We start from the raw sequence: 15075 nt of genomic DNA on the forward strand, positions 1-15075 counted from the left end.
TTAATATTTCAAAATGTCTAGATCTGCAGTTTCTCTTCAAATTTTTGATACTGATCAAACATTTGGAAAGAACCTTGGCGTGAGACCTAACTCACAGGCCAGCAACCACCTGGAGCCCATGCTAGAAGAAATCTAATTCTACCTCAAATATCACACACTATTACCAGAAGAATATTTCAACTTAAAACTTGGCCGCATTTAAATTTTGGGTGCTAAGAATCAAACTTAACCACATCTGTTAAAACAAAACCCAAATCAGCCTCCACAAAGATTCTTACCGTTGATGAGGTACAAGGATGTTGTTGATTCCTCCTAGTTTAACATTAATCTTCAGGCACAGATTTGATAGGGTCTGTGGAGATGTTTTAATTACGTTCTTGACTTGAACACACTGCGTGGCCATTCCCAACAGTGTATCTCCCACACGCTTCACCTCCGCTAGGAAGCAAGTAGTTAGGATACAACTTGAGTCCATTTGAAATTATTGCTATGTTTTGATCTTAGCTTAAGTCACAACAGTTTAAATGCACATACTCTGCAAAATAACTTCCAACTTACCTGCATGCTCAGACCTGCTTCCAATTCATTTTAACCTCAGACAAAAAACATTGGTTTCTAATGTCTAAAGAATGGTCCTGAAGAATTTTCTAATGTGTGCCGGGCAGCAAATTTCTCAGAATGATACTTGACCAAACAGGTGAAGACAGAGGTATTCCCTTACCATACACCGGCGTTTTCCCTGGCAGGATGACAATGATGAGCTGAAGCCCCGAATAGGTGTTCTTGAGGTGTCGAAACATGGGCTCCACACTGTCTGCACCCTGGGCGTATTTACAGAAACAGGGCTGGCCTTGGATCGGCATCCCTGCGTCCTTGGAGATCTTGCGCAGTTGATCTGTAAAACCCCTAAAGATGAGAAGTTTTTTGAATTTTTGCAGTAGCAGTAGCACACAGCAACCAAAGCAGAAGGGGACAGAGCTGTGTTACTCAAAGACAATTCCAAATAGCTTTTAAAGCAGCATTTTGAAAATATTCATTATGTGGAGGCTGTACAGCTTTGAAACACCATAGGCCAGAATAGGAAAAAAACCCCAAACAAAAACTACCAAACAAGTTTAGACACCTTTAGTACTTCATTCAAGATGCTAGCAGGTACTACATACAAAGCAGCAATGTCACAGGACCAAAACCCCGCGGTGTTCCCAGGTAGAGTGTTTTGACTGTAGCTTCCAGCAAGGAAGCAAAACAGCTTGGATTCTCTCCCTAACATCTTCGACAATTAAAACCCGGTAAAATGCTCATTAGGAGTCCTACGTTCATGTTTTCACTAAGATGGCTTCATTAAGAGAACAGTTCAAAGCCTGAACCATGACATGCCTTACTTCAGTATTTCTTCTCTGCATTGTCTCTGTGTTGCAAAGCAAGCTATAGCCCACATTTTGATCTCAACACCAGTGTGAAACTGCTTCCCTCGCATGTCCCATACCCCATGGCTTGGGGTTGCCACTGTTCGATTCTGTGGAAACAAAACCAACACAGATATTCAAGAACAAGAAAAAGCCTATGCTATTTACAGTTTCAAGATAACAAAAAAGTCTACCATTCAAACTCTGATCTTTGTATTGCACAATGCAACTGAACTAACTAAAATAGTCAGTGTGCACAGGCAATCGCTCTTCAAAAGAGAAACAAAAGAAAAAGCAAAAGCCTCACCCGTCCTCCATACTGCAACATTGGAGCTGGGAGCACGCGCCCCGTCACGTGGGCCATCTCATCCCGGACTTTGAACTGGAACTCTTGAACAAATGGATCTGCATCATAATTTGCACTTCTCACCTAGAAGAGGAGTTTTTCCCGTATTACAGAAGCATCTGATTATAAGTCATATAACAAACAAAAGACTAACAGGAATGCTGCGGAGGCGTTCTACAACAATTCCCCACGTCATTGAAAAAGGCTCAGATTTAACTGCTCAACACTATCAACCTGTCCCCAGTGAAAACCATTAATACCATGAGATAGACTGGCTGAGATTTTTTTTGTTCTCTTAGTTACTCAAGTGCTTATTTGTAGTATGCTTATTTAAGAGTGTTTTATTTACTCACAGGATAGATCAAAAAGCTTTAGAGACAAGCACACCCAAGATTAAACAAATTAATTCATTTTATTGCTGCACATTCATGTCGTCTGTATTTTCCAGACCAGTCTTATTTTAATTTAAAAATTTTGGCTAACTTGTCAGCTCAAAAACTAAACAGTTTCAGGTAAGAGCTATCTGTTTATAAGAGTATTCAACTAAAAATATTCAAGTTTTGAAATATTTCAAGTCAGAAAAAACACTGATATTTAGAGTGTCTGGATTCAGCACCAAGAAAAGATACTGGAGTTATCAGGTGAAAACATTTAGTATACACTAAGGAAAGCAGTCAAACACCTCAAGTCCAAGACTGAGGTTCAGGAGACCTAGAATCATTCTTCTACCCTGTTATAGATTCCTTGTATGATTCTGGACAAGTCAAGTTGCTCCAGTATGTTTTCAGTGCCTAGTAAAATTAAGTAGCCTTAGAGTGATGCTACCATCTTCAAACTACTAACAGAAAAAATTGGGAAATTTTCAAGACCCAAGTCTTCAGAGTCTAGCTCATGATTTTAAAAGTATTTAGCAGCACTACAAATATAAGCATCCTATAATAACCAAAAAAAGTATGGTGTTCAAATATCAACAGGAATGAAGGAAAAGTACCTAGACGAAAATCTTATGACTTTCATGAGTTTGGGTACTAAAACCCAAGTCCATTTCACAAATTTGTTTAAAAGCCCTGAGGGCCCAATACAGCAAAACACGGAACTATTTGTCCTGAGTAGTTCCAACACCTACTTGGAAGTAATTGTAAAGATTAGAACACAAGAGCCCATACTGCTGAATGCTGGACTCATGCTATTATTGCAAGCTATTTTAAATAAATCCTATTTTAAAATGTAGTTAGAAATCTATTAAGTTAAGGGGCTATAAGGAAGGAATGAAAAGACTAGGTTGGTCATATGAGAAGTGTTTGCATTGATGTGGCCTGGTCCAGTGTCGCTTAGTGAGTAGTATCGCACCAAACGGAAATTAAAGAACTAACCAATCTGCTTATTTCCTCTTGCCTATCTGGAGCAGATCTCGCTGTGGCCTTTATCATAGTCGACGTCTGATTGTCCGTTAGCTTCTTGATACACCGCTGGCCAGCTACAATGTTACATACCTTAAAGGAAAATCAGAAGTGTCAACACACAATAGGAGCATTTAGAAACAGATCCCAACATACCGAATGTACACAATACTATGCTATCACTAGAAAACACCCCCCCAATGTGTTTAAGCAACTGCATACTTCTTTCTCATAGTTCTAAACTTTCAAGCACTTTTTAAAATGTAGATAGTCTTTAGTGAAATAAAAGAATAACGAACATGTTAAATACGTAAACGTGCTTGTACTGCAAAGTGCACTTCTTAACCTTTTGCAAAACGATACAGTCTACCAATAACAAGCTGATTTATCCAAACAAGTTCATTACTTCTAAAGGCAGGTAGGTGTGTTTCTGTTCTTGTCCCACTTGTAGGCAAGGAAGATGAGGGTATTTCAGCTGGAGGTTGTATTTCTCTCTGAAATACTGTGCTACTGTTCTCTCCACAGTCTGGCCATTTTCTAACTGTAAAGGAAAGCTGAAAAGACATACGTTTTAATAAAACGTACAGAAATCTTAGTTGGCAAGTATCGACATCCCCAAACTAATAAAATATTAAGTCCCGTTACACATTTAGTGTTGAGCTATCACACATTTTATGCTCTGACAAAAAGCGTCTTACGTTTGATGACTTGCAGGCCTTCTTGTTACATTACAAACACGGTATTTCCTTCTCATCGTTCCACAGTGAGTCACTTCTACCTTTAGACCTGCACAAAAGTACCAAAAAAACCTGATGTCATAACTACACAAAAATTTGCACAGGAGACACAGGGTTTCATATAATACAACATGTTCTAATCCAGCAGCTTTGATGGTCAGCGTCAAACAGCGCAACATAAGAAATTATTATTCTCTAACCATTTTGCTTTCATTATAATTTGATTTCTGACTAATCAAGTATTATCCTCAAGACCAAATCATAATGTATTATATTTAATGCTCAATGTCATTTGAATTTCTTGTAGCAGTTTCATTTAACAGGCATGTGACTAATCTCAGAGACAGACAGCTGTTTTCACCATGTTCTTTTGTTCTCGTTCTCAATGCTGTATACCTCTTAAAGCTAGCAGTTCCAATAGAATTGAAATTAAAAGGGCAAAACCAGATTTCTACCTTATTGTTCATTTCCCCCCCAGCTTTGTGTCCACATTCAGCCTGTAATTTTCTTTAATTTCACTGACCAAGTTTAACTTTAGATTTTGAGCAGCTGAAGATCTCAACTGAAAGCACCCAGCCTACACACCAGACGCTCACCAGACTTGACTCTCTATCCACAATAATAATGACAGCAACAACGGCAGCTTCAGGAGCCTTTCCGTGGCTATTTCTGTTAACCGTGCATGCACTGTCTGTACTGTCCATAGGGAGTAGACTCAACATCTGCTGGAAGTACTGAGCTTATCACACAAGTGCTGCATCGCATCGACACGCTGTTATGTCTTTCCCCGGCCTCACGGAAGAGAAGACAGTTGAAAGCAGAGCCTTGTTACATAAAAGATTCAACCTACAGTCTACTAGTAATGGCTTTTGAGAAAGGAGTGGGATGACTTGTCCTGTTGAGACTCACGTGGGTTATGGACCACAGACTGAATAACCCACATAAAATCAGGTCCCTAAGTACCGGACAGCAGGTACCGTGTTCAGTTTACTAGGACACAGACATCCCCAGGAAGTATCAACTGTACTTCATTGATTCCTGACAACACTAATTGCAACATTAACATCAGTATTACTTAGAGGATGGCATAATCAAAAATAAACTACCACTGCCCTGATATAGCATTAAGAGAAAATAGAAAAAAAAAAAAAAAAAGAAACCATGAAGCACTGTGGCCAAGCAGAAAAGGGCTGTGAATACAGAGATATCCGGAACCCATTCACTGCTTTGTCATTAATCTGCTGTGACACTACAGAAGGCACTACCCTCCCACAGAGCTGCTCACAGACTGCCAATTCTTTAATGCAGAGTTTGCTTCACTATACGTGATCACATCTTGGCTGAAGTTCCCAGATACTACAGTAGTAAAAACAAATATTGACAGCGAAGGTAACCTCTCAATATTTTCTGACTATGGTAACAAAGTGTTTGAGGCATCCAAGATCAAGCAGAGACAGCTTCTCGTTCTCCAGTTACCTGTCTTCCAGAATGAAGACAGATAGGTAGATGTAAAAAGGAGACATGTTAGGACTACTACAAAATAATCCCTTGAAGTTTTTTTCACTAATGACTATTCTATGAACACATCAGTTTATGACTATAGTCCAAATTTACTTTTTTGCTGCCTAGTATTTCAACAGAGTCTAATCTTGCATAAAGTAACACAAGCGTTTAAGAGCAGAGCTTTGAAGAGCTGAGCTCTTTCAAGGCTTCTCTCTCTGCAAATTACACTGGAATAAAAGGATATGGGAAAATGCAAAGCAAAGTAGCATATATGGAGTGAAACTACTCAAACCAGCAGCTTATGCAATTCCTTTGGAATGGAATTTGGCCTTCAGCTGCAAGTTAGCAAGTGGTACTTGTTTTTCCATACAGCAATCAGATATTAGAAGTCACTGCAACAGCATCCTTTCAATGATGTTCGCTTTGAAATCAATTTTCACTTTGCCTCAGCATTTAAACAGCGGGAGACCTACAGCACAATACCGCTACGGCCTCAGTGACCCTTGCTTATAAAAGGTTAGCCATCCAGCAAGGCAACAGCCACTTACCTCTATCCAGGCAATAAACAACACGCTTTCTCTTTCCCTCTTTAAGCCACTGGGAACATACCTCATTTTTCATCTTTCATTTCTGTAGAACTGCATTGTTTCATTCAGGACTAGAACTACAAACAGCGCATACTGCAGTTCTCTTGGCAGTCCCAGGGCCCTTCTGATGCATGCTAACCAGGTTTCCAGTTAAAACAAGTCCCTTAGGATTAGCTTGATTGCGTTACCTGGGACAGAACAGATACGTTTCTACTCACCCTTTATCTCTTTGGTGAATTTTACCCGATGAGAATCAGTCAGAGGTCTTGGTTGTTCATCAATATTATGAATGTCAAGAACTTCACACATAAACTGAATTACAGGTTGTGCTTTGTAGAAGGCAGTGGCAGAAACTAAAAAGAGCAAAATATTAAGTGTAAAAAAAAAAACCCAAGTCAGAATGTGGTGAAGCAGTACATAAATGAACGCTTTTTAAAATTCCATGTAACCCTCAAGCAAATGTTGTGCAGCACACATTTTTAAAAACAGCTTAGCAAGCCTTCCAACAATTAAGTATACAAAAGCCAGCGTAGGGCCCACGGTGACACATCAGTCTCCAGCACAGTCATCCTGCAACCACTTTGCATTTAGTGTTTTGAAAGGGTTTTTCCCCAGATAACATTTATTTCTAGAGAGCTGTAATGTCCCAGAGAGACATTCCCTTTTGACTCTGGATGCAGCTGCAAGCAGAGACACTATTAGTATCTCTCTACTGAAGACTTTTTAACATGAAAAGATTATTCAATATGCAATATAATTTTGTCAATGCTCAATTACTGAGACAGTGTTTGGTAGAAACATGAGCACTATTTTGACTATATACAAATTATGCTAGTGTAGGGTTGAGTGCAATCCTTGATCTACTAAAATCTCTTACCCTCCCTGCGTACTAATGACACAATCTCATGAAGTGACAACATATTGTATTTAAACAGGACGGTTCACTCATTCCATGGAAGGAAGACCATAAACCATCTGCTTGACAAAGTTATAAGCAACTGAAACAATACCTTTTAGTAAGAAAGGTGAGGTGGCACTAGATATAGCTCAAACACAAGCAAACTACTCCATACATTTAAAACTTCAAATGGCAACAACAGAAAATACTTGACAAGCATTTTATTAGTTTTCCAGATCCCATGTACCAAACCCACCACATCTCTGTGCTAGTACAACGAAACATTCTTCAGACATACGTCACTTTAGCAGGCTGCCAACTTCACATGACGCACACCGGCCAACACCTCCGGATGTCGATTACTGAATGAACACAAATAGCTTACACCCCCAGCGACTGGCGGCGTGCGGTTTGTCTCCCACAGCAACACAAGCGACACAGAGAGAAACAGATTTTGCAGAGAACCTCGTACCAGTTAAACAACTCAAACAAAATCAAGCGATGGGATTTGAACATAATCTTTGCAGTCTCAAACCGCAGCGTAAGGTAACTGCCCCGTAAACCGTAGCTTACGAAGTTCTTAAGTTTCTCATTCACAGAAAGGACTGAAAAATTTCTACTGCAAGAGTAACTACTACGCTCTCTAACGCTGGTAAGAAAAACTTGCTTCACAGACAGTAATAGCACAGTACATCCTAAATTGGTGTAAATTAATACTCTTGTCCTACCTGAATTGTAGTTATCTCAGTACCTGGTATGTAGACACCAGTATTGGTTATTTCTTAGACTGCTAAGATTTTTACATTCATTTTTCAAACAATAGCTACACCATGGCTGCTGTTTGAAAGGTAATTTTACAAGAACAAACCCATCTGAAGTCACATCAGTATCACGCACAATTTAGGTAAACCAGAACGCATGGACTTGCAAATTTTCATCATGAAAGCTCAGTATCATCTGCAACATTTTATTATGCTCCAAGACAGACACTAAGCACAACCTGACTTAGAGCGCTTAACCTAGTGCAAAAAAGACAGACTGTTTACCTTGGTTTTATAAAGCATTTCAAACAGACAGCGAGAACAGAATGTGAATTAGAGAAAACTTTAGGCAGCACCTGCATCTCAAACACTGACATTTTTCAATAGGGGTTTAACAACTAAATAGACTCAGAGTGCTTACAGCACCAAGGAGTCTGACACATGCACCAGTTGATCTCAGATGCATTCATCTGGGACTTAATAAAGTGCTGCAAAGCAGATCTCATTTTGCATAAGAAAGCCCATCTCAATTAGCCCTATTCACAAAAGTGTTTGTGATATATCTTAGAGAATTTTCTTGGAAGTATTGAACAACACCTACTGCGGACAGCTGCACGGAGACACATCTGAAGTAATTTGCCTGTATTACTGTGGATATACCAATACAGAAATTAAGTAGGAAAACAAGCTATGCTAGGCTTTTCCTTCCTGTATAGGATTTTTTTTTTTTTAATATGGCAGGTAAATTCCTGCCGAAACACTGGCATAACGACAAATCCAGAGAAGACGACTAGGATTTCTAGGCAGCCTTTTCCATATAGGTCTGGTCTGAACTGGCTGAACAGGAAGTCAACGTATGCATACATACATTATTACAATCTCACTCTCCTATTATCATTACAACTTCTGCAGCAGGCCGACTTCACAATTAGCGTTGTGTTTCATAAGGATATTACAAGAGACAACTACTAAATCTTCAAACTGAGCAATGAGACACAAGTACTTTTCAGGTGAAAACCCCTTGTCTATAAAGCAGTTAAAGTCTGAAAGTTTTCTTATTCTGATATAAATTCTAGCAAAATGCCCCGAGCTACTTTAACTCTTTACTATTTACAACATGAATTAAGAAAACAGTGTAGAAGATGGCTTCTGGTTACCAAATCCCTCTGCACAGACGGCACCAAGTTATTATCACACAGAAATGTGGTACCACAAACTCAAGCACATGACAGTAAAATGACTGAACGGCAAGGTTGTTTTTATTCTTAGAGGCGTGTTCACTACTATCTTTATTCTTAACCCTCCATCCCAGCTTACCATCAATATTGAGCATCATCTTCCACATAGCAGGCCGAACAGACTGATGGAATCCAAACCAGACCTCCCTCCCTCCACCCAAGGGGTGATCATAGCCTTCTGGAGCTGAGAAAAAGGAGCGGCCCACAGGGGTATACCTAGTGAAAAAGATGACCACGTGTTTATGCTATTGTTTTCCAAATATAAAATACTGCTTTCCAAATAAAAACTCTATAATAAAGATTATAACACATGCAGCATTATTGGTTTTTTAATTTTGTGCACCAGGAATCTGTGCCTAGAACCAAGTTTAAACAATACGCTCTGCATGTCTCTGTTCCCATTGCAGTGTTTTTAAATTTAGACAAAACATTTACTACTTTAGCAACACACCACCACTTGCACTTTTTACAACAAATCAAGAACTAAGTTAGCTCACCCTTTCTGATCTTCCACTTCAAGAAAGTCTAATCTCCATCACACCAGATTCTGTACAACAGCATTGTATATACTGGACTGACCCTCAAAGACCATTTTGTGTGTTTTACTAGGGAACATGTATTCAAATTTACACTGAGAGAAGGAATAACTGGTGGAAACAAAGAACTAGAGAAACTAAAGTTTCTCTCTGAGGCAGAAAACAGCTGTTCACAAACCTCCGGGCCTCCTCACATTTGTAAGGGACAGACAGTGGTATAGAGGTTAACATCTTTCATGTTTCCTTAGGATCCGGGGTAGCTAAGGAACACTGGTTTCCATAAAACCTCAAGGTTTGGGTTTTTTGGTTTTTTGTTGGGTTTTTTTTGTTGGTTTTTTTTTTTAAGAGTCAATTACACCCAATGAAAAACACCAGTGCAAAGCCATCCTACTGTCTAAACCCAGCAATCAAACTTTAAAAGTAACTTTCATTGACCAAATAAAGCAAAATTAATTTGGCCTTCTCTAATATTTCAGGGTTCCGAGATAGAGAATAACAGACTTTGTTAGGACAGGTATCTAGTCTCAACTGTGTATTTAAAAACATGAGAAGCATGCGTCATTGATGGGTATATCAATGAATTAAAAAGACTCATGTTTTTACAGTCACCGCCATCAAGTGCGCGATACTTGGCTCAACTTGAGCAGAAAACATGAAAGCAGTGCTACAGCATACTATAATCTCTCAGTATTTCAATTAAGGCCTATTGTGTCTCCTGTTTCTTGATCTTTTCAAATACATCACCTGCTTTGCAGTTTAAATGTCTACAGAAATACACACTTCTACATAATTAGCTTCAATCTCCCCAGTACAGCTAACCAGCTGTGCTGCGTAAGGGGAACGATCATTTTTTTTCTTTTCACCTGTGAAGAAACAGGGATGAAGGTCTCCCAGTGGGGATACTTCAGGTAAAGACAGACTGCAGGAAGACAGTGAACCTACTTCATGGAGGGTAGGTGTCGTAGCACCACATCGACAGCATGAACAGGGTTAGTGCTGATAGGTTTGTCTAGTTCCAGAGGCTCAGGCAAGGTTCTTCCTGTCAAAACTTCATGCAGCAAGTGCCAGCTCACCCGAGAAACAAACTTTATTGACACTTTGAAGGGACGATCTTTTCCACCTTCTCCTGGTAATGTCACATCCAAATCCACCTGGGTGGGGGAGGAAGGAAAAAAAAAAAAAAAAAAAAGGTGCAGCTGTTTAATCTCAAGTCTGGTAGCCTTGAGTTTTCACTCCTTCCCATAACTGGGCCAGAGACTCAAAAAACTCAGATATTTAGGACACAGCACATTTGATAAAAGTAGATTATCAAACGCACAAAATAAAGAGAACTGGGTCCTCACCAAGCAGAAGAGGATCATGTCACTGTCATCTTGAATCAGAAAGCTCTTCATTCCAGAGAGACTGTGGTTTGATTTTTTTAATAGTACTTCATAATAAAATAACGTTTTACAGTCTGTAAAACTGAGTATTTAATAGATTTTGCTGTAGAAAGAGGCCACTAAATTCTAGGGGAGGTTCTGAGCGCAACTATTACATGCACGTTTACATACATGGAAATGGAGTCTTTCTAATGTATTTTCTGCAAATTCCAATACAGATACTCTAAGATACTTCCAGTTTTTCTGAACTCGGCGATATTAGAAGTCGGGCTTGTTTCTTTTTCTTTCCTAAGAAGCTGTTACAAATATAATTTTTTTTTTTCCAGTTATCTTACCCCAGTAGTGGCCACAGGAAGCGGATTGGCTGTATAGAGGCTTCTTTTCCCATCATAAACCGGTCTACGGTCCCCAAATATTGTCACTTTAAAATGCTGCACCATCGAGTCCACCACCTCCCTAGAAGAGTTGATATTTACACTGAAGATGTTTTCAAAGAAGTATCAGACTGGAACTGGCTCCCACACACCCCGTGTTTTGCTGAAGTAGTTTCAACAAACGTATTACTCAAGTGAATTATAAAACACCCACTGATATTCCAAAAAGGTGCTCCACATACTTCAACTAAAATAACAGATAAACACTAAAGAATAAAATCAGAATCAATGCGAATGCTGAAATACAGGCAATTATTGTTACCAAAATAATTTCAGAAAGTCCCAGAAATTACTGAGACCTTTGTATAACCTTTATTACACAAAGCAAGGACACACTTACCTTGGAAGAAAACCCACAAGCTAGTATTATGAAAAACTAGTACAAAGGCACAACTGAAAGCTATGCTAGTTCATGGAAGCAGTAGTTAATTGTACTGTCTACCTAGTAACCTCCATCTGCTCTTTAATTAACAAGTTTTGAATTCTGCCTATGTTGCATATAAAAATGAGGTACCCTAACAAAAAAGTCTTAGTTTTAAGTCCTTAATAATCTGAGAGTTTACAACAAAACCAAGTAAAAGCCTGATTGAATTTGCACACAATTACAGATGCTCCTAACTTACTTCATTATGAGTTGATGGCAATAAAGAAAATAGTAACCTGATACAAGCACTGAAATTACACTTGAAAAAACACCATAAAATTTTCATCTTATATAAAAAAGGCTTCTTGATACAAGCAGTAGATATATCAAGTCCAAACATACTTTTGCAATACCTCTAACAGAAATACGCCTTCAGGATTTGAATTCTTTGGGAATTCTTTGTGTTTCAGTGGCAGGACAACTGTATCTTACTCGATACAACGTAACTCCCTTATTCCACAGAAATTAAACGCTTCTCTTAAGCATATGCAAACTAGCATTCTTGCAAAGCAGAAGCTTACTAGCACACTATTTCCTGACCAGGCAATATTAACCTGAAGTACTTCAAGGAGACAACAGATATTGATTTCCTCCTCAAGCAAAATTAGTAGCAGTACTTTCAGCTCTCAGCTGGGACTTGGGGAAAGGCAAGAGAAATTCTCCATTTCACAGTTCTTTATGTTACTAAACTCTCAGAGTCCACATTCTTTCACTGGCTAAAAGCACGTCAATATACTTAAGCAACTTCAAAATATCTACTTAGTACTCAATTGTGCTCCTGCACAAGTCCACCTTATCCGAACACCCCATTCTGCGCTGGCACGCTGCTCCCTTGTAACACTATGCGCAGGGATAAGTGTGCAAAAAATCCTCCTTCCGTAAGTGCCAGCTTATTGTCACACAGCCTGTGACAAAAGCAGAGGGATAAAAGTTAGTGATGAAGAGTAGGAACAGGAGGGAGAAAGTAAGAGGCTCTGTAAAACAAAGCGGACAGAGTTCTCACCTGTAGCCCTGCTACCGATCGCGCGCCTACAGCGCGCCTGAAAGCAAAGCATTATTTACCTTCTGCTTTCCAGTTTACAACACAGTGGAAACTGTGTTTTTCCAATGTGTTGTAAACAGCTACAAAGGAAACAGAAGACATTCTAGATTTTAAAGCCTCCCTACAGCTAAAAGCTAATAAAGGTGCAGGTGAATTTAAAAAAACAAACAAACAAAAAAACCAACAAACAACCAAAACCCAGCAACTATTCGGGAACTAAAGCCCCTATTTATTCCAAATACAAGCATGCAGACAGGATGTTAGTCAGAAACTACTTCAGAATAGCCGAGTCTATGTAAATCCACTGACTTCTTAGAAATAACTGTCACAGCATGCAAGAGGAAAGGGAAAAATATATTTTTAAGGAAAATGCTTCAAAGCAGGTATTTCAGTATACTGATTTCAATTTAAACTAATGAAAGCCATTCTTCTCTGCGTAATCCACAGCACACTATCCGAAGTCATTTATTCAGCAGATACTATATCCTTTCATCGGGCTCATTTATACAAGCTCTTGCAGTTTCTAACTAACATCTGCCACATTTTTTACACACATGAAAGTTGGCAAAGTAGTAGTATTTTTAAATAACCAATTTCACGGTTCCCTACTTTGAAAAAGCCAATATGCATGCAAGATTTACCCTCAGCTTTCAAAATAGAGCTTAATATTAGGACTCATAATTTACATACTGTATTTGCTGTCAAATTTGAAAACAAATTTAGTCTTTCATTTGAAAATATTTGACTATTGAAGCAACTCATTAGGTTTGCTGCCAGTGTTCAATTAGCCACCTCATTTTACCTTGACAAAAACCAGATGACTGCTTCTATCTGTTGGTAACACGAACAAGGCAAAGCAACACAGCGTCTTTACTGGTAGAACAGAAAGTTGATGAGCTTCTGGACAAAGTTACACGTGCCTCTGAACTACAGCTATACTACAACAACAAAGTTTATGAATGAGAAACCTCCAAAAGCACTTAAAATCAACCCCAATCTATAAAAAGCACTTCTGGGAAACAACCAGCCCTCACACAATCTAACAAAAGTCAAAAGCAACGGTTAGCTGCTCAATCTGAGACTTGCAAAAGGTACGAAAAGTTGTATCAGCTGCCAGTGCTCTTCAGGAAATCGTTATTATTTAGGTAAGCAAAAATATTGATCGTTTCACACAGAGTTACTTTAGAAACTCAAACCAAATACTTTTGCCTCTCTCCACATGAACTGAAAACTTCAGAAGACACAGCATAACCAACTAAAACAAGCTGTGACAAACAGCAATTTTGCTTTTCGAAGCAAGCTTGAAATTACCCTACAAACAGGACGACAAAAGGGATTTCTTTTCTTTTAAATTTTCAATAAAATGTAGTTGCTATATTAAAACAACTTATTTCAAATGCACTATTTTCAAACATCCGTAGTTTCTCCTGCTGTTATGGAAACAAGTAACCACACAGAATCACAGACTGCAATTGCTGGAGCAAGCAGAGTTTTTACAGCTTTGCCTCCCTTAGTCTATTTTAATCAAGCATTGCCATACAGCAGACAAAAAAAGTGGTTTTAGTCAACAGATTTTAAGTGAAATGACATTTATCTTCATTACCAGATCACACTAGAAAAGAATCAGACATACAAAACAGTAAGTCAGTTTAGAGCAGTTTATATTCTCCTTGTATCCCTAGGAGCGTGGCTGCACAAGCATTCTTCATTTAACAATAGGGTAGTAAATTAACCTTTCATAACAGTAAGATTATCTTAAATATTGATTCACACAGGACTATTATATCCCAATTTCAGCAATTGCTTAGTTTCCTTTTAATTAATACTTAACATAGGTATTTAGATAGCCTTCATAACTGCAGTATGCAACTAGCAGGGGGCAGGGGGGGTGGGAAATATCACCATCCAGAATCAGGCCCTAGCAATATGTTATTGTTAAAATGTAAAAAAACAGAGTTGCAGGTGAAAGAGTAAAAAATTGCTTTTCAGTTACTCTGAACTTTAGCTGATGAAACAAATTTCACAAGAGACTAACAAGTAACACCTCCTAAAAAAAATTATTCAATGCAGAGAAGAAATACAGGAAATACGAAATGTTGTAATCTTTAAAAAGTAAAAATGATTATAGCTCTCGTGTCAGGTTTTCAATTAACTACTCTTCCTGAGGAGGCTTCTCTGACTCCCCAAATGCATGAGGTTTAGGACAAAATATCAAAGACCATATATAAAAAGCTGTACTAGCAATCTGTTAAGGCTGAAGAATCCAGCACTCAATATGTACAGTTTGTCGGATCACTAAATGAACAGGGACACAGAATATGAAAATATTCTCTCCATTTAACCAGCAATCTAGAAATAAGGTAGCCTAGCAAGGGATTTAA

At 38.6% G+C, this 15075-nt stretch overlaps 1 protein-coding gene across 9 annotated transcripts in view; it reads right to left on the reverse strand.

The window, feature by feature from the left end:
* AGO3 (argonaute RISC catalytic component 3) overlaps positions 1 to 15075 on the reverse strand; it is a 43811-nt gene that overhangs the window by 18505 nt on the left and 10231 nt on the right. For 8 of the 9 annotated variants that reach the window (XR_015705546.1, XR_015705547.1, XR_015705545.1 and 5 more), the window contains exons 3-13: positions 11130 to 11250; positions 10355 to 10563; positions 8956 to 9092; positions 6198 to 6332; positions 3851 to 3938; positions 3559 to 3706; positions 3126 to 3245; positions 1714 to 1836; positions 1383 to 1516; positions 722 to 906; positions 279 to 438 (exon numbers count right to left, since the gene is read on the reverse strand). Coding sequence is in view for 2 of the 9 variants with exons in the window: in XM_087761233.1 (XP_087617359.1) it covers positions 279 to 438; positions 722 to 906; positions 1383 to 1516; positions 1714 to 1836; positions 3126 to 3245; positions 3559 to 3706; positions 3851 to 3938; positions 6198 to 6332; positions 8956 to 9092; positions 10355 to 10563; positions 11130 to 11250 (1560 nt within the window). In the remaining 7 variants the exon portion in view is untranslated. Of the gene's footprint in view, positions 1 to 278; positions 439 to 721; positions 907 to 1382; positions 1517 to 1713; positions 1837 to 3125; positions 3246 to 3558; positions 3707 to 3850; positions 3939 to 6197; positions 6333 to 8955; positions 9093 to 10275; positions 10564 to 11129; positions 11251 to 15075 lie in introns of those variants that run through there. The other variant, XM_087761234.1, reaches the window with a different exon arrangement.

This window comes from Nipponia nippon, unplaced genomic scaffold, assembly GCF_047370975.1.
Source record: "Nipponia nippon isolate SJK-2023a ecotype South Korea unplaced genomic scaffold, ASM4737097v1 scaffold_23, whole genome shotgun sequence".
Classification (NCBI taxonomy): Eukaryota; Metazoa; Chordata; class Aves; order Pelecaniformes; family Threskiornithidae; genus Nipponia; species Nipponia nippon.